Here is a 19,161-nt window from a genome sequence, read left to right as displayed (position 1 = left end):
TTAAAGAAATTACGTACGCATTTACTACTAAAAGATGAAAAAATTTCCTTTTCACTATTACGTATCTAGACTAGTTTGCTTCGTTTTAAGTCATTCGTAATGTACCCCTTACTTTTCTCATAGTCAATTTGTTTTTACATATCTTAAACCAGTATATCTTAACCAGATTACTAGAGATTATGGATTTCAAGCAAAATTTAATATCATAGTATTACCAAATAGAGAAAATTGGGAATTGTTTGATTAAGGAAACTATTCTCAGTTGCAATCAGTTATCCAAATGAGTAAAATCTACACACCTGCTAATTTTAAAAGCATCTGTATATGTTTTTGTGTTTTTGTTAATGTTAATTAATTTTAAAGAAGAGTATGTGTTAATTTTATAAAATATATATGTATGCACGGCATAAGCACAGGTATTCAAATAATTTTTATGTAAATGTTAAGTCAATTTACATATCTTTAAACGCATTTAATGTTAAATATAAACATAATTTGTAAAGAATATTATCAGAGATACCAAGAATAAAGTAAGTTCCTGACTTAACAATGGTACTGCTGGACTGGCACTCGTGCTAAGTCCGCTACTACCTGTGTAACAAACTCCGAGTGGGATTGCATTTACCAATGAAACAAAAATAAAAGTTTTAGAATAAGCACATTTATCGAATAGAATGGAATGAGACTGAATGAATGCTATGGTTTAAGAAAGAAAAACATATAGCGATTATTGCTTAAATTAATGCCAAAAAATATTTCTTACCAATAACTGTATTAAATAAAGGAAGTAAATGAAGTTGTACTGGGTAAGTAATCGTGCGCGTGAGCATTCATTAAGCTCCTGATAGAATGAAGACTCATATTGATTAATTACATCTACCTAGTTAGATATGAATAACTGAGGACAGGACTTCTTCAAACGAACTGGCGTATTTAGTATATCATATAAAGAGAAACAAGATTACTTCTAAATTAATAAGATATTCTTGCTCATTCAGCGTGTTTCTTAGCTAGGAATTTAAGATGATAAAATTACCTATGGTCTTATTCCATCGGCAACAGATAGGTCAACGTATGCTTGATAAAAATAACTGTTGTTTCTTGTTAAAATCTAAATTTACGTTGCTAAAAAGCATATTATAGAGGCCATGGAGCACTTATAAGATAACCAATCGCTTTATGTGATGCATACCCACAGTGTTCACGTAAGTCCTTACCCTGCCTTTATTTTTGCAGCCGCTGGTCAATGATACATACTTCCATTTACAAAAATGTTTAAATGATGAAAAGATTCATGTTTTGTATTTTTAAATAAAATACAATTTTGTACGAAATTACTTTTTATTCGTTTTTCCGGTTCCGATATTCATATGTAGGAAGCTTTTGTACCCATTATAAGAAATGAATTCATATAAGGTTGACTCCCGTACGAGGAAAATTGACTAAGAAGTTTATTTTCAGAATTTGAGGTTTTGACGTTATACTGAATTTGCATTGAGGGGCAGTTAATTGAGATATTAAGATAAGTTGACGTTGATTTTTTTCTCCTTAATTGCGATTCAGGGCTATTCTTTTGTGGTTTACCAGTCCCTTTACTTATAATTTTGTTACGTTTGTTAAGTCAAAAGAATTTTCACGTAAGAAATTTATAAGTATTCAAAGTCTAAAAATATATTAATAATAATCTCCTGAAGTTTTATTACTTTAGAATCATAATCTGGAAATCGGAGTACAAATAAGCCTTAGCCGTTTGACATAAAATAGAGCCAACAGTAAGTTACGGTAAAAATTGTCCGATGTAAAACGTCATACCGCAAGACTGGACGTATTATAAAAACATAACGTTGAAATATTAGTGATTTTGTATCGGCATCGGCAAGAATGTCGCGTTTTGAGCCGAATGAGCCTCATTTGCGAGAAGTTGTAGTAAGGAATTTTAAAAGTTTAAAAACGCTGACGTCGAAGACAAAGAATGGGGCGGAAGGATGAAAGTGTGCTAAAACGCAGAATTAGAAGCATTATTGGATGAAGATTCGTTTCAAATGCAAGTAGAACATGCACTTACATTAGGAGTGACTGAATAAGCAATTTCACAACGTTTAAAATCACTGGAATGCTCCTTGCCGGGTATAAACGAAAATGTTCTTTCTTGCATTGTGTAGTTACTGGTGAAGAAAAACGGATCCACTACGACAACCCAAAGATTAGTGATGGACAATACTTTGAATAAAACATAACGTAAAGTTCTTTCACAGTAAATGGCCAATTTTTGATGAAAAAAGATGAAGACTTACTTGTGCTTCCGATACAAATATTTTGCATTTTTAATCAATTCAAATAATATTACGAGTTGGCTACTAGCCAAAACTGAAGCAGGTTAGTGTTTTCTAGAACACGAATTCTACAAGATTCTATGAATATGATCTTCTTTTCGTAAAAAAAAAATTATATTGAAAAATTTTTTTCAATATCTGCATAGAAATGCTCATTGTATAATCTGGAAACATCAGAAACCTTTTCTCTAAACGATATTTCCTTTTTACTTAAGTACAAATACAAATAGTTCGTTCTTCAATTTGTGTACTACCCCTAAATGTGATTCCCGATTTTAATTTCAAACATCTCCGTTAATTTTTGTTGTATGACAGTCAAGAGGTTTTGTGTTTTATTTTTTATAACGAGTATAAAACTTTCCAAACTATAAGGATAAGTACCGGAAGAATGCAAAAAAATTAAGATTTCTGTAATTTTTACGTATTTGATTCTTTAAAACTAAAAATGTCAAAATATGAGTCTTTGCGTCATTTAAAATATTCTTTAATTCGAAATATATGTCTATGACTAATGGTTGAGGAAAAAAAAGACTGGGTACTGACTTTTGTGGTCACGGTGTATATACGAGAACCAAAGCATAACCAATTTCCTTTATTCCGAATTTTCATCCTCTAATTTAAAACAAACCCTACCTTGCTTCTGAAATTACATATCTGAGTGGAATATTACGCAAACTAAAAGGAAATGGTATTTTCTTTCGCTTTTATTTTTTTTCGGAAACATGAACTTTAATTTTTCTTAATTTTCTAATAAATTTCTTTTGTTTTGTATCCATTAAAATGCTCAAGTTATAAAATGAGAAAAGTTAAATTATTAGCCTTTGTTTCGTTAACATTTTCCAAATACCAGTGCTGTCAAACTCAAATTGCATGTACGATCTAGAAATAAGTGAAGGCCAGAATTTTTTTAACAAAAGGAAAACAAACATTTTTAAATTTTACATTTAAAATAAAAAATATTTTAAGGGGTGTTGGAACCCCAAAAACTTCAAAAAATTGTGATTTCGGATTTTTGCATTTTCAAATTCTCTACACTTTTATCTTTCTAAAAATACCATTCTTTAATCTCTATGAAAATTAGAACTGTAAAAAAATCTAGTTTTAATTTGTCATCTACTGCTTTGATCAATGAGGATTTTTACATAAAAACGCGTTTTTCTCCAAACGTGATTTTTTTATACTCGTTGTACCTTTTCTCAGGAACTACTGCTCACAGGTATCTAAACTTTTTATACCTTATTTATTAGGTTTCCTAACATTTACTGAAATGAGCTTTTTGTAATAAACTTAGAAAAAAATTTTTTAAATTTTTTGTGTGAGAAAAGTGCTGAATTTTACTATGCCTAACAAAATATTCTGTAATTTACTCTAAAATTCAAAATGTTTCAAAAGCTCATTTCAGTATAATCAGGTAGGTATACTTTAATTACAGATAAAATTTCAAGCTTGTATCTACAGCAGATTTTGAGAAAAGGTACATCGAAAATGGCCAATTTAACATTGTCGGTATAGGGGTTTCTGATACCCCTTTAAATGTGTAACTACTGATTTTACTCTGTGATACTGCGAAGAGTTGTACGAATATTTTGGAAAGTTCCGGAACTGTTAAGTGTTTCGTTGGGTAAAAATACATTTTGTCGAGCTAATATAGGTTCTGTATGCATTTAGTCTATTACGAACCCGTAAGCAGGCAACAATATTAATTGCCTGCAAATAAATTATAAACTCGTTATTTCTTACTACACCTTGGCACTTGATATCAGGTTACTTGTACCGCATCTCATTTAAGGACGCACAGCAAGGCAGCGAAGAAAGACCGACCGTCGCATCCTTTTAAGAGGTTATCACACATGGTTACAGTCCCTGCTAGAAGGGACTTTTCTGAGAAACAAGATTCTGGTTTAACGAGATTCTGGATTCCTAGAAAAAGAGCCCCGCCTGAAGCGAAGTCCCGCCTAGGTATGGAAGCAATGCTGCGGCTACGCGGGATTTTTTCAGACCTGACCGAAAATGTCCCGGGTAGAGACAACCAATCAGACGAAAGTTCTGCTTCTGAAGGATCACGTGATCCCGATTTGAGCGATAATCGATTAGTGTTTGGCGTTCAAGTTTTTGTAGTAAGTGAGAATGGTAACCTAGCTACGTGTGTTTCCTGGAATTGTGCGGGTTCTGAGAATTGTCCCTTTCGAAGTCAAGTCCCGCGTAGCCGAAACATAATGTGATTGGGACCTAAGGTCCCAAGTTAAGTCCTAAGGTTCAAGGTTATAGCGGAAGGGCGAAAGCCACCTGCCTTCCTGGACCTGATGCTCATTATACAAAGTGCTCTCCATGCTGCTGTGCACAATTCTGTGCACATTGAACTCTATGCACAATGAACTCTGTGCAAAGTAAACTCAGCAAAATCTGTGCACAATTACACAACGATACCACCAACAGAAAAATAACATAGCATTATAACTCACATCACATCCATCTTCCCAAATGCCAAGGCATTCCTCCAAGCACACCAACAAATGTCAAACTGCAACACCTAATTAATTGTAACATGTTATCTCCATATTGATTCCTGTATACGAATATATTTGTACCTCGATTACCTGTACCCCAGTTTATCTGTATAATTGTTCTTCCTATGTAAATAACTTGTTACTTTAATGTAATTTATTATGTCAACTACATAATGTAATGACTTGAAATGTAATCTTTTGTCTTAATAAATGCCAGAAAAGGTTAGTGCAGTGGGGCAATACCATTTTTGTCTATGACGATGTCGTGGTGCCCCCTGCACTTTTTCCTGTCCTGTCCTGCCTTCCTGGACATTATAGACTATCCCTTTTGTACCAGGAACCGGATTCGTGTATTTTGTACCTTCGGTGCCAAGGCTATCCTAGACAGAACACTAGTCAAACCACGGAAGAGGTAATGATATTAAATTCTGGTAAAGTTTATAGCCTTGGAGAGAAATTACTGGAAATTATCTTCATCACGGATTGTAAGATGCTTATCGGTTAATCAAGTTATTTTTTTTATTAATTTTCAACTGTGAAAAAAAAGCTGCTCATATATAAATGCATTCCCAAACAAAACGATTATTCTTAGCGCAAAAGTTCGTAACTGAGTTTATTTATTTTTTGACAAGTGCGAAAAATAAAAGTTAATGAAGTCTGTATGTTGAAATCTTTGAATAAGATTTATATCATAATGTAAATTAATTAACTAAATTTACAGACTTTCCGGAATATTGTTCATGTTCGTTTTCAATGGAAATGAAAATAATATAAACTCGAACTTCAAATAACTAATATTGACATTGATAATGACATTTTTTATTACAGAATACTCCCTGTGAATATTTTATTTAAATATAAATGAGTAAATACCATTTGAGAGGTGTAACGCGTGCGGTAACAGAAAATTATAGTTATAATTTAAAAAGATTGTTCCCTTATCAATCATTTCTGTTCTCTATAGGGCACAAAATACCTCTAATAATTAGATGTTTAAGTCTATGAGTAGATTTTTTATTACAGAATACTCCCTGTGAATATGAAATTTAAATTTTATTTAAATATAAATGAGTAAATACCATTTGAGAGGTGTAACGCGTGCGGTAACAGAAAATTATAGTTATAATTTAAAAAGATTGTTCCCTTATCAATCATTTCTGTTCTCTATAGGGCACAAAATACCTCTAATAATTAGATGTTTAAGTCTACGAGTAGATGACACTACTAGTCTGTTCCAGCTCAAAATTTTTGCAACGTGGATATGCCTTGAATCAGAGTCTTAGCATCAACAAGCCTTGGTTGTGAATTACAATATTTAATTCAAAATAAATGAACTAATTTGAATAATTAACCTAGCATAATGTGCTACTTTGATTGCTGATTATTACTAGCATCCTCAATTTCTTCGTCGACAATGACTTGTGATTGCTATTGATGTAAGGTTTTCTAACACATCGTAGTTTATACTTAGGTAAGTTGAAAAATAAGTTTCCCCTGTCGACTGTGATCAGAGTTGTGTATGAAAGTCAAAAAATAGAATGAGACATTAAAGATATGACATACCTTTATTCTTCCACATAGGTACCGAGTACATTGAGACATTTGTCATATCGCTTTATAAGCTTCAAAAAGCCCTCCAGGAAAAAATCAGGGCTTTGCATATGGAAGAAGCGTTGAACGGCTATGGGCGAAAGGCGACACAGCAGGAAAACGCGCAAGTCACCGATACACCATTGGGTAGAGGTTGCTGCAAATCAAGCAAATGGCACTGTTGCAGTGCCTGCGCAAAGCGGAGACCAGCCTCTCATTTGATCCCCGGTAGGTGTGGAGAGAAGGTGCGTTTTGAATTCGTGGTCAAAGGAGGGCGGTTATCCGCTATGAATGGGCACGTGGAGTATCAGGAACAGAAATTCATAACCGCCTCGTGGAAGTCTATGGGCCAGGTGTGATGTCGAAGCAAATGGTGCGGAGATGGTGTCGCACATTCAGTGATGGACGTCAGCAAGTGGAGGACATACCGAGAGCTGGACGGACGCGCACGGCCACTACAGATGCAAATGTCAGGAAGGTGGATGACATGATTAGAGTGAACCGGCGTATCACCATCGATGAAGTAGCGGAAGAACTTGGAATCTCACATGAGCGAGCTCAAAACATCATCCACGACATTCTTCGATGCAGAAAAGTGTCAGCACGATGGGTGCCCCGACAATTGACCTCGACACACAAGGAACAACGCATGGGGGTCAGCCTGGAGCATCTCGTGCGTTACCATGAAGATGGTAACGCACGAGACTTTCTGTTTCTGATTGTGACGGGGGGGGATGAAACGTGGGTCCACCATTTCACGCCAGAATCGAAGGTCGCATCTATGGAGTGGAAACATCCGTCATCACCTGTCCGAAAGAAGTTCAAAACAACTCCCTCTGCAGGTAAAGTGCTCCTCACAGTTTTCTGGGACGCCCAAGGAGTTTTGTTGCTGGACTTTTTGGAGGTTGAAACCATCAATGCTACGCGCTACTGTGACACCCTGTCGAAATTGAAAGAGGCGATTCGGAAAAAGCGGCCTGACCTTCTCACATCTGGCGTTCTGCTGTTGGATGACAATGCCAGACCACATTCGGCGACGGCAACGCAAAACCATATTGCAACTCTTGGTTGGGAGCGCCTACACCATCCGCCATACAGTCCTGATCTCGCACCAAGCGAATTCCATCTGTTTCCGGCTTAAGACAAATCTCGGGGGAAGGCGCTTTGGAAGCAATACTGAAGTGAAACAAGCCGTTCAACGCTTCTTCCACATGCAAAGCCCTGATTTTTTCCTGGAGGGCTTTTTGAAGCTTATCAAACGATATGACAAATGTCTGAATGTACTTGGTACCTATGTGGAAAAATAAAGGTATGTCATATCTTTAATGTCTCATTCTATTTTTTGACTTTCATACACAACTCTGACCACAGTCGACAGAGGAAACTTATTTTTCAACTTACCCTTATTTTATTAAGTGCCCGTACTGGCAAACATTTTCAGCGATTACAGCTCTCATTAGCTATAAAATTTATTACTAACTCAGGGACAGCTTCTTATTTAAATTTTATCTACTGTCAAGTGAATATGCAGTGAGATTGAACATTTTCTTACTAGCCGTTTTTGAGATACTCTTCATAAGCTATGGCATCCATTTATGGCCACCCTATACATTTCTCGAGAAAATAAGCGGGAATATTTATTTACATATTTCACATTTTTTAAATGGCACATTTCCATATTAAAATAAAGAGCTATTACTCCTACATCCTTGTTAAGAGAAGTTAGAGGCAAGGATGAGAAAGTCTTTCAAGATGCTCCTAAATTCTTCAGAGATTTCTTCTCAGAAGGACAAACTGTCGTTCTACTGAAGTAAGGTTTGTTTGTTTATTACTAAATAAACTCAAATATTTCCTTTAACTTTTGTACAATTATGAATTTATAGCTAATTATCTACCTAACAAAGCCATTTATTTTAGAAACAAGAAGTCAAAGAGATCAATGCTTTAAATAAAATTATGACAAATTAACTGTGTGCCTGAATGTAAAAAAGGAAAAAAAATGTATTAAATGAAAAAGTTTTAGGAACTTTTATATTAATTTATACATCGAATACTATACACATATCACATACACATATGTATAGAAAATGAATCATCGAATCTTGCGAACTTTTACTTTTCTACTGATGGCAATTCTTGCCTATCTGTAAAATAGTACAAGGAAAGTTAAGCTCAGCGTATAGAAAATTTTAATTTTAGTACCAGGGAAAACAATACAGCATGGCGATCTCCCTGATTCAATTTTCACAGGACTAGGAATTGTATGTTGATTATTGCAAGTTAGAATTAAGAAGATGAAGATTTGCGTGAAAAGTATTTCAGCTAATGAACAGCTGTAAGAACTTTCTTTCATGGTACTATGATGGCATTACATTATTGATTATTGATGATGTAACTGTCATGCCGGATTGAAAGACAGATTCTCAACCTCTGTTAAAGGACATCATTGAAAGAATTTTTGATACCTAATAAAAGACAAATGTTACGGTCCTAAAGAGAGAAACTGGTCTCATAAATGAAATTAATGTAATTTTATGGAAATATGTGATTATGTGATTTTTAAGTTAATACTTTTTTGGAGCAATCATTGAAAGAAGGCGTAAATTTCGCCATTGTCAAGTGAATTCAAATTAGAGATGAAGTTTTCAAATTTCCCAGAAAATATACTAGAAATGATACATGTTAAACTAACTAAGGGTAATAAAAAATTAATTTCAAAATCTAAAATAGAATTAAGAAGTGATGAAATTATAGTTAACATTCTACGTCACACGCATATACTGTAAAGAGTTTTAATGAAATCTCTGAAAATGCTACAGAACAGTAATCTTAATAAATAGAGAAGCACTTTTAAAAATTGCATCCTTAGATTTGCTTTACATTTCAAATTCTGTCTCGATTAAAAATTTTTAATATTGAGTAACATTTTTTCCTTCTTATTTTATGATTCTTACATGAAGGTTTCGAGAGAAAATCTTTTAGGATTTGGTTTTCGGAAGGTTTAGTATTCGTCCCATCTGAAATATGTATTTATACATACATACATCTATGCATACATACATACATCTATGCATACATACATGCATAATTAGTTCTGCTAACTTTTCCCATTTAATCATTTCTGGTTTTATTTTTGTTTAAGGGATTGAATTTTTATTTGATTACTAAGTTAGATACCTTAGATTTAAGTTTGAATTTAATATTTTTATAATTCAGAAATTAATCATTTAATGACTTTGTAGAGTCATTAGGAAATTTTTTAGAGGCAGAAAAGATGAAAAATTAACAACCGCCTTCGCCGGGAATCGAACCACGGACCTCTGGAATACCGGCCCAGCGTGCAGAACCACTACACCACGAAGGACGCTAGGAAAGTGGGAGAAATACCTTATAACTTAACGTTAACAAAAGTTTTACTTTTTACTACTGCAATTGAATTAAAAAGCAGCATTTGTGTTTTGTGTTATAGGTTTTAGTAATGATTTTTAGTTTCATCAGATTTTTCTAATTTTGATGGACACTTACCTTCGCACGTTCGGCCGTTGAGATTCAACACATAACCTGGTCGGCAGCGACAACGAGTCCTTCCGTGAGATTCGTCGCATATATGCTGACAACCTCCATTGTTAATACTGCATCGATTCACCATATCTGAAGAAAATTCCAACTCACATACATTTCATCCAAAAAAATAAAAGAGATACAGTATTTATACTTTCTCAGTCTATATATAAAACTGGAAAATAAACTGATGACAATTTTAAATTTAAAAACAAAGATGAAAGTAGGAAAAAAAAAAAGATTCAACTTCAATAATGAGCAACATATTTAAATAATGAGCAACATATTTAAATAAACCATTTATAAAAGATAAAGTAAAAATAGATTATAATCAATCAGAGATAAAAAAAAAGCAATTTTTAAAAAAATAAGTGCTCATTTGATTATTTTCAAAAGCTTTCTACCGAGATTTACAAAATGCAGATTGATATTGTTGCGTTTTCCTTTTCTGACACCAGTTGTTACGTTATTTTCTTCCTTCACGTTCGTACGGGGTTCGTGTGGATTTGGAGTGCATAACGATGACACTTAATGAAGTATCGAAACACACTTTATTTAGCCAGTACTAATCAAGACAGCTCCAAAATCACTTTTACAGTCGTCGAACTGTTATAAACACGCTGACACTTTCAGCGACACAGCCTTCACACTGTCAGGCAATAACGGTGGAGACAGCTTCACTGCAAAGCACCAGAATACAGCTTCCGACTCTGCTCGGTCGTTCTCGGAACTCCACGTACTCTCGAGACTCTCCACGCTACAACTCGCGATGCACTCAACGACACACAGAGCACAGCTCCCGACACTTCGAGTCAGTCGTTCCCGGAGCTCAACATGCTCTCTCGACGATGCGCTAACCGCGATACACTATGAGACTCCTTCGGTGCACTCGACGACCCACTCGGCACTCGCTGCCCGGCTGTCAACTTAATCGACTTCGCACGGACTGACTAACTCGAGACACGCTGACTCGTACTCTAGACGAGGAACACACTAACTGACTGCGGACCAGCAGGGTTTATATAGCTTTCGGCTTGTGTTCGAGAACATTCTGGGCTGAGCTGGTAAGAATTCGTTTCAGAAGGTTCTCCATCCGTCCATGGCATATCGCCAGTTTTGTCGTCAAATATCGCCAAAGAGGCGATTTCTCGCCAAATGTGGCAACCCTGCCTTCCTTGCTATTTTGTCGCAACCCTAAAACTGCTTTGCGGGGAAGCCATATCCACCGAGCCTGTACAATATGGAAACAATATGGAAACCAAAATTCGTTAATGTTATTAACAAATTCTGCTTTTATTAGTTTGCATGCATTGAACAACTGCACGAATTTTAAACTGGATAATAATTTATATAACTTTTATGGCATTACATATAGATTATGCCTCATGCTTTAGTTTTATTTTGAATGCTTAGTTGGGCTTTGGGAAGGTGAAATTACTTCAAAGATTTTTAACTCATAAAAAAATGGCTTAACGGCCTTAAAATTTGCAATTTTCTAAATAATGGGAAGTTACTAAACGAGATTATACTTGTTAAAAGGTCGATCTAAGGTGTGTAACAGCTAATTAGAAGACAATCTTCCGTAAACCATTTTGAAAAAGGTAACTTGTGCACGAAGGATCTTAAAAATAAAAAGCTGATTTCGACTTTGTTGGGCATGAAATCTGGGACGAGAGTCCTAATCATGTCATTTACATCGGTCCTTTTAGAGGCGTTAAGAATTTGAAAGAACAATTTCGTTTTGCTAAAGTAGAACAAAGCCTAAATTTTTTTCAACGCGAATTATATAAGATTCTCAAATTTGTTGAAATTTTCAATTTAGGAATTATAAGAAAAAGATAGAAAGATATAAACTTCTCATTTAATACTGCAGTTTTTAGTTAAAATTTAAAAATCTGTTTTCAGTGAAAAACAAGTTTAAGAACACAGTTTTTAAATATACAGCTACATTTATTAGGAAGATATAAACAAAATTATTAAAGTGCATAACTTGTGAAGACCATTAGACATTTTGGAACAGAAAACATGAAAAATCAGTAGTGCTCTCATCTGGATTTGAACCATGGACCTTAAAGTTATTGGCTGACTGAGCTACGGCAGTATGCACAAGAGGATTAAGATAGCTTTTTTTCTATACTCCTGCTCATTTAAAGGGTGACTGAGGAGTGCCTCGAAACCCATTCGACCACATGTAGGTGAATTATTGTCCACCACATTTTAGCTCGCGAGCGAATGTGTACTTTTATAATTTCATGAGTCAGGAAACTTGAAAAAACAACTGTAATCTCTCCAGGACTCGATCTAGCTGGACTTATACGATGACAGCGCGTAATGTCATATTCCTTACAAGTTAAATCTCTTGAATCCTAAGGTTCACTTTCTCAATATACCGGGTGATCAAAAACTCAGTATAAATTTGAAAACTTAATAAATCATGGAATAATGTTGATAGAGAGGTAAAAATTGACACACATACTTAGAATGACATGGGGTTTTATTAGAACCAAAAAAAAAAGTTCAAAAGTATGGGTTGGATTTACCACATCTACTGTTATCGGGCCTTTTTTCTTCGAGGAAATGCGTGATTCTGGTTTTGTAACTGCTAACGTGACGGGTGAGAGGTACGCCGATATGTTACAGAATCGCATCGTCCCCAGCCTTTCTGATAAACACCTGCTGGAACGTACGATTTTTATGCAGGATGGCGCTCCACCCCATATTGCTAGACGCGTGAAAGATCTCTTGCGCGCGTCGTTTGGTGACGATCGTGTGCTCAGCCGCCACTTTCGTCATGCTTGGTCTCCCAGGTCACCAGACCTCAGTCCGTGCGATTATTGGCTTTGTGTTACCTGAAGTCGTGATCAACCGACATCTCTAGAGATGTTGAAAGACAACATCCGACGCCAATGCCTCACCATAACTCCGAATATGCTTTACAGTGCTGTTCACAACATTATTCCTCGACTACAGCTATTGCTGAGGAATGACGGTGAACATATTGAGCATTTCCTGTAAAGAACATCATCTTTGCTTTGTCTTAATTTGTTATGCTAATTATTGCTTTTCTGATCAGATTATTGCTTTTCTAATTATTGCTTTTCTAATAAAACCCCATGTCACTCTAAGTATGTGTGTCAATTTTTACCTCTCTATCTACATTATTTCGTGATTTAATAAGTTTTCAAATTTATACTGACTTTTTGATCACCCGGTATTTTGAAGGACAAGTCTTTGAGTTACAGAGCATATTTTTCATCCCTGTCCCCAGTTTTTCTAAATCATAGCAAGTACGGGAGGTGAAGATTATTTCAAGAATCAACACAGATATACACTATACATTGAATGCTAAATTATCTCTAGAAAATTAAAAGCGCGGAGCTCAGAGTAGCTACAAGATGATATTTGGTTAGAATTAGTAAGATTTGAATAAAGAAATGTTTTATCGAATAAAGAAAGTTAGTTCTTTCAGGAACATTTAAAAATATTATAGGTATAAAATTAAGAACATAAACTAGCTAGCCTCCTCCTTCCAAATAAAATCTATAAAATTCTGAAATATGATCCATAAACTCCGATAATTTCATCTAATGAAAATAAAATTCGACAGAACTGATTGAGGAATCTTTCATTTCATTTGTTACATATTTATCTCTTTGTTAAACGGATAAGATAGTACTTTCATACTTACCTACACAATATTTTATACAATTCAACCAAACTATTTTTTAATTTACATTTTTTAAATTAGAAAAACCACAGAAAATTTGACAGAATTAAGGAAGTTTATTGACTTTCGCAATTGTATAATCAGATCTAGTAGATGCAAATGTTTAGTTGTACAGAAATTCGCCTCTGAAAACTTCAGCTATGCCATTTTATTGTTTGTTAAAACTTGGATGCAGAATGCTATATAACTACTCTTAAATATTAAGTACTGAATTTTCAATAGTTGCATTGTAAGTTAGATTTATTAAAAGTATTAGACACAGAGAAATACTTCAGAACTCGATAATAAAGGCTTAATCAAACTTAATTTGAGACAATTCATAAACATTTTATCAAAACATATTATTTTCTTTCATTGCATAGTACAGAAAGCTTAAATTTTTTTCAGTTGACAATCAGGAGGCATTTGGATTTACTAACAGATATAGCATTTTAGAGATAAAAAGGTCTTACAAAAGATATTCTTTTTCTTTGCATGAAGTTTCAATCATGACTTCTCAGAAACATTTAGACGTTTTTTTCCCTTCCACATAACCTTAACTGCAGTAAGAATGCACTGGGGTAAAAATTCCATCGTCATTGGAATCAATTGAGATCATTGATCGAAGAAGGGAAAAAAAAATCTGCCATACATGTTCAAAATGACCTTGCTGAACACAAGGGTCCAATTGTGAATAAACGTTAAAGAACTTAAAAGGCATGAGTAACGTAGAATATGCACACACACATGCAGGCAGACACAAAGCCATTTCCATCGCAATACAGATATAGGCATAGAAAGAAAATAAAATAGCAAGCTTTTAGGATGCGGGTATTCGTTTATTATTTCTCTTCTATCCTAAAAGATAGCTACTCTAGCCATTAGACAGAAAGATGCTGAGTTAATCGATTTTTTTTTGGTGAACTCAAAAGCTTTTCATTGGGGATTCTGATATGACTTAAGGTTCGGCGGAGTGCCTTAAATCATGATTCGCATGAATAAAGACATGCGTTAGGATTTCTAAATCGTGGAATGCGTGCTTATTCAACATCTAGACATTGGGGTTATTTTCCTTACCAATGCACGTAAGACCATCTGTATGAAGTCTCTGCCCTGGTTCACATTCACAAGAATAACCTCCTTCATAATTAATGCATTTGTTTTGGCATCCTCCGTTGTAGTTTTGGCATTCATCGATATCTAAAGATGATAACGTAATGGACACAGTTAGTATTAAAAGCAAAAGAAAAGCAGAGTGAAATAAGATGCAGTCCTTAAAATCAAGTAACGTTAAGTATGCTTTGCGGGGAAAGATTGCTTAAGCATATAACGAGAGAATCTGCAAGCAGCTGGTCTATTTAACTACTTTGAATTATACATTTCTTTCGGTTAGGATTACTTACTTATCGCAGAACTTCAGATAGCTATACACTTCCCTCTTAAACATAGTTAGGATTTGAATGATTCATCCTTCTCTTCTTTTACTAAATATTTGTAGTTGAAACTGCTATTTTGGGAATTATAAACATAAAAATAACGTTTTTCAAAGCTCGAAAATCTTATTTAAGCTGACGGATGACACATATTTTTTATAACCAAGATTTTACTTTATTTTCTTTGCTTATAGATTTACTTACCAAATTACAATGCGCTATGGACTTTGTTCCTGCCAAAGCAGGTAGACATTGTATGTAAGTAGTTTTGACGCTTGTGAAACATTTCAATGTACAGCAAATTGTGTTTTTCATCATTTCACTTTCCAATTATTGCTTATCAGAAGAATAATTTTTATGAAATTTTAAAAATGCCTTACAATACATCCTGCAAGAGATGGCGCAACCAGAGCTCCCGTCAACTAAAATGCTTTTCATCCCTACTAATAGATGGCGCCACACGACGCCTCATTTGTTCAAAGCTTACTTATTCTACGGACGGCGGCACAGGAGCCTCCGTCGCTAGTAATCTCTGAGTTCAAGCACAGTATGTGCACAAGTACTTCCATATTATTGGATGCAACTTACTCGATTCCTCAAGCATTTAAAAGCCAAGTATAATATATTGGTAAAGGCCGTACATGTTCAAAGTGATAAGACACAGACAAAGACATATTTTTTATTCAAGCAAACATGCGTATACCTCTTTTTTATTCCAAAATGAAAAAAAACTGATAACTATTAACACTGTAGAGTCATTAGGTTATTTCTAATCCACGAGATGTGAAGTAAATGGGCAATGCCCTCGTTGGTCTCGAACCTGGATCTCTCGAATACGAGCTGAGCTTACTACAGTTACACCATAAAGGCAAGCAGGAAGGAGAAAGAAAATGCTTTATAACATATTCTTGAATCTTCTTTCAAAGAATTATAATAAGGAAAATGTTAAGAAATACATTTCTAGTAAATGAGGTAAAATTATTATATTGTGTATTGGTTGATGCTTAATAATAGCATCTAATGTAATTTCTATCAGATTTGACAAAATAGATATACACGTTTTAATATTTTATCAACCTACCGGACTGATGTTTTTAAATTTTTACATAACTTTTGTATGATTTTTAAGAAATACGTTTTAAACTGCAGTTTTAAAAGTAAAAAAGTTTTGAACCATTTATTTTCAATAAAGCATGCCTTTGCTATGAATGCTTTACAGTCGACAGATAATTGTGCCCTCATTATTTGTGTTAAATACTTGTCATATAGTTTTATTTATTATCTAATTATTCAAGTACATCCTATTCTATTTACTAAAATAATTATCTTTAGACTTAGCTGTTTCATACATTTAGAATAAAAGGACAGGAAACGCACTTTCTGCTTAAATGTATCAGAGAAACTTCTTATGATTTATGATAGTTTGATTTACCTTTACAAAAGATAATGCAAACATTGAGATTAAGGCATTTAATTGAGTTAGTAATGATAGGGCAACAGTAATTAATGACAAATATATTTAATTAGAATTTATCATTGACATGTTAGGCAATGAGCGGGAGCTCGAAACTCATAACTTCCGCTTTACGGTGTTATATGCATTTGCACTGCCGGCACTGCCATGTGCACAATGTTCCTGCCATCACGTGAAGCGGTGCACTGAGGTAGATGCGATCGAACACGCGGATTCGTCGTACCCGCATCCAACGGTCACATATCCGTATTACAGTTGTTTGATTTTCGTCCAACACGACTACGATTTCCCTGAAAAATACTCACACTCTCGGTAGGCCACTATACTTTCTCTGTCGAACTCTAGGCCCACCAGCGGCCGAGCGGTAACGTCGCTGAACACTGGTAGTTCGGTCCGAGGTTCGAATCCCGCGAACGGGCTGGCTGCATTGGCGTTTTCGTGGTTTTCCCCATGTGTAACGTGTATACGAGTCAGTTTCCCTTAGAAAGTCCTCCACGAAGGCATCCCTCCCCTTAGGCAGATAGCTCTCGTGTGCTTTGCCATAATTAAATACACCACCACACTTCCTATGTCGAAGTCGGACACTTGATCAAACGATGATCGCTGTTTACTACGAGGCATAATTGATCGTTTTTTTTTTGAAAAAAAAAAAGAAAAAAAAAAAAAAAAAAAAGGAAAAGAAAAACACAATTGCCGAACTTTAAATCGTCGTAAACTCCAAGCCTTAAATAGCGCTTTGAAGGGGCACGACAGGCGCGTGTGATGTGCGTCTACCTTGAAATTCTAATCATTTGCATATCTCACCTCCGCTCCTGTACGTTGTAAATTTCATGTTATTTGCATGCTTCCTTCAGGGTGTTGCATTTACGGTGGCCAGCAGTGTATGACCCTATCTATCTAACACGACCCCTTCACAAAGTGGCGCCCAACGTTAATGTTTAGCTTAGTTAGTAAAGAATTTTCCTTGGCTTTTGCTCACTTTCTTTTTCAGAAATAGTACTTGCATCCACACCCGCTGGATGCAACTTTAGAAAAAGAAATACCTCACCCATCAAGTATGAATTTTTTTGTGTGTGTGCCACTCCCATGGCTTATCAGCAACAAATAGTTGTCGTCAATGATATAATTTGTTTTACATTTAAACACTAGTGTTCTATAATGTGTTAACTCTTAATGTTGAACACCTGAAAGTAATTAAATATGAAAACGTAAAAGTACTTTACTGTGTTCTTAAAGTATATATGTATATCTTTTATGAATATTATATCAAGCCAAGTGTCCCACATGATAGGTTGTGTCAGACTCTTGGTCTGTAATTTTCTTAAAGTTAAATGTAATCTCCGTGTGTAACTTAAAACGTGTTAATAAATACTTGTTACGATATACAGGACTCTTCTACGACCCTATCTAAAACAACCCCTCACAGATGTATGTTTCCCTCCGAATACACGCAAGGCTTCTAAAATAGGTAACATACATTTGCAAAGCAGTGTTCTTAAATACTGTTACGAATAAACAATCGTGTTTCCAGATTTCGCTGTTTTGAATGATATATTTGATCTATACACCACAAGAACAAAACATATCGTGCTTTTCCGTTTTGTTTTCTAAGGTGAACATACGAGTGGAAATATAATCCATTTTCGAACCATTTTTGAAAAATGGGAAGAGTGAATACATTTTGTGATTCTTTCGAATCATTCAGTCCTGTTTCATCTTTCGTTCAATTCACTAAGCGTATTCTAAACCATGTTAGGAAATGGAAAAGATGAGCGAGTTCGCTTGACAAGAGGAAAACCTATTTTAAGAAAGTATTCCCACTTTCAACGGAAAAATTCCCCGTGGCTCACTACAAGTAGTAGCTTTATCACGAAATTTCTTATAAAAAAGGTTATTTCTTAATATTTTATTTGCTTTGTAATATTCGCTCAAGGTTTAGTTGTAGAATTGTTGCTATGTATCAGTTTTCGTTTAGGTTGAAATGTTTTCATATATACTTACGTTCTGTGTGAGAATCATAAATGCTAAATAATAATAAAAATTAGCGTACATAAAATAGTCCCTTCTTTATTTATGTAAAGATTTTCCTTGTTTATTGCTAACATTTTGAGAGGGGTCATAAGTGTGAACGTAAAAGTAAAGTCATACAAGAAGCTTGTACAAAGTAAATGTATCAGTAAAGCGGTATCCTGAATGTAAAGATGCTCAGTTACTATCTTATATTCACAGCTAAGAAAATTCGTATTCTTCTTTATGAGATCATAAATATTTTATTCAAGCAGAGAACTTTTCGGATTAAATTTAAATTAATAAATTTTAAATTAAATACAAATAATCCCTAAACTATGCAAGTTTTCAAAAATTTTTTACATTGAATATAGTAAATGAAGGAATACGTACCCCCTACTGAAAATGTTATCATTTCCATCAATTTCATCAGAATATTTTGAATCAGTTCTTACTGATTCAAAACATTCAGTTTGATTTTCTGTCTACAGTTAGTGAAAAATGAATAAAAAATAGTTCAGCTTGAGGAATTTGCCCAAATTAATGATGA

The 19,161-nt window shown here is 34.6% G+C and overlaps 1 protein-coding gene across 4 annotated transcripts in view; it reads right to left on the bottom strand.

The window, feature by feature from the left end:
* Nucleotides 1-19,161, bottom strand: part of LOC118182303 (uncharacterized) — a 495,450-nt gene that overhangs the window by 216,794 nt on the left and 259,495 nt on the right. For 3 of the 4 annotated variants that reach the window (XM_085807736.1, XM_085807739.1, XM_085807738.1), the window contains exons 6-7: nucleotides 14,775-14,897; nucleotides 9,956-10,081 (exon numbers count right to left, since the gene is read on the bottom strand). In XM_085807736.1, coding sequence (XP_085663862.1) covers nucleotides 9,956-10,081; nucleotides 14,775-14,897 — 249 coding nt within the window. The remainder of the gene's footprint in view (nucleotides 1-9,955; nucleotides 10,082-14,774; nucleotides 14,898-19,161) is intronic. The other variant, XM_085807737.1, reaches the window with a different exon arrangement.

This window comes from Stegodyphus dumicola, chromosome X1 (genome assembly GCF_044657685.1).
Source record: "Stegodyphus dumicola isolate Sdum_Otavi_A_Nest chromosome X1, ASM4465768v1".
Taxonomy (NCBI): Eukaryota; Metazoa; Arthropoda; class Arachnida; order Araneae; family Eresidae; genus Stegodyphus; species Stegodyphus dumicola.
This window is presented reverse-complemented; position numbering and strand designations above follow the sequence as displayed.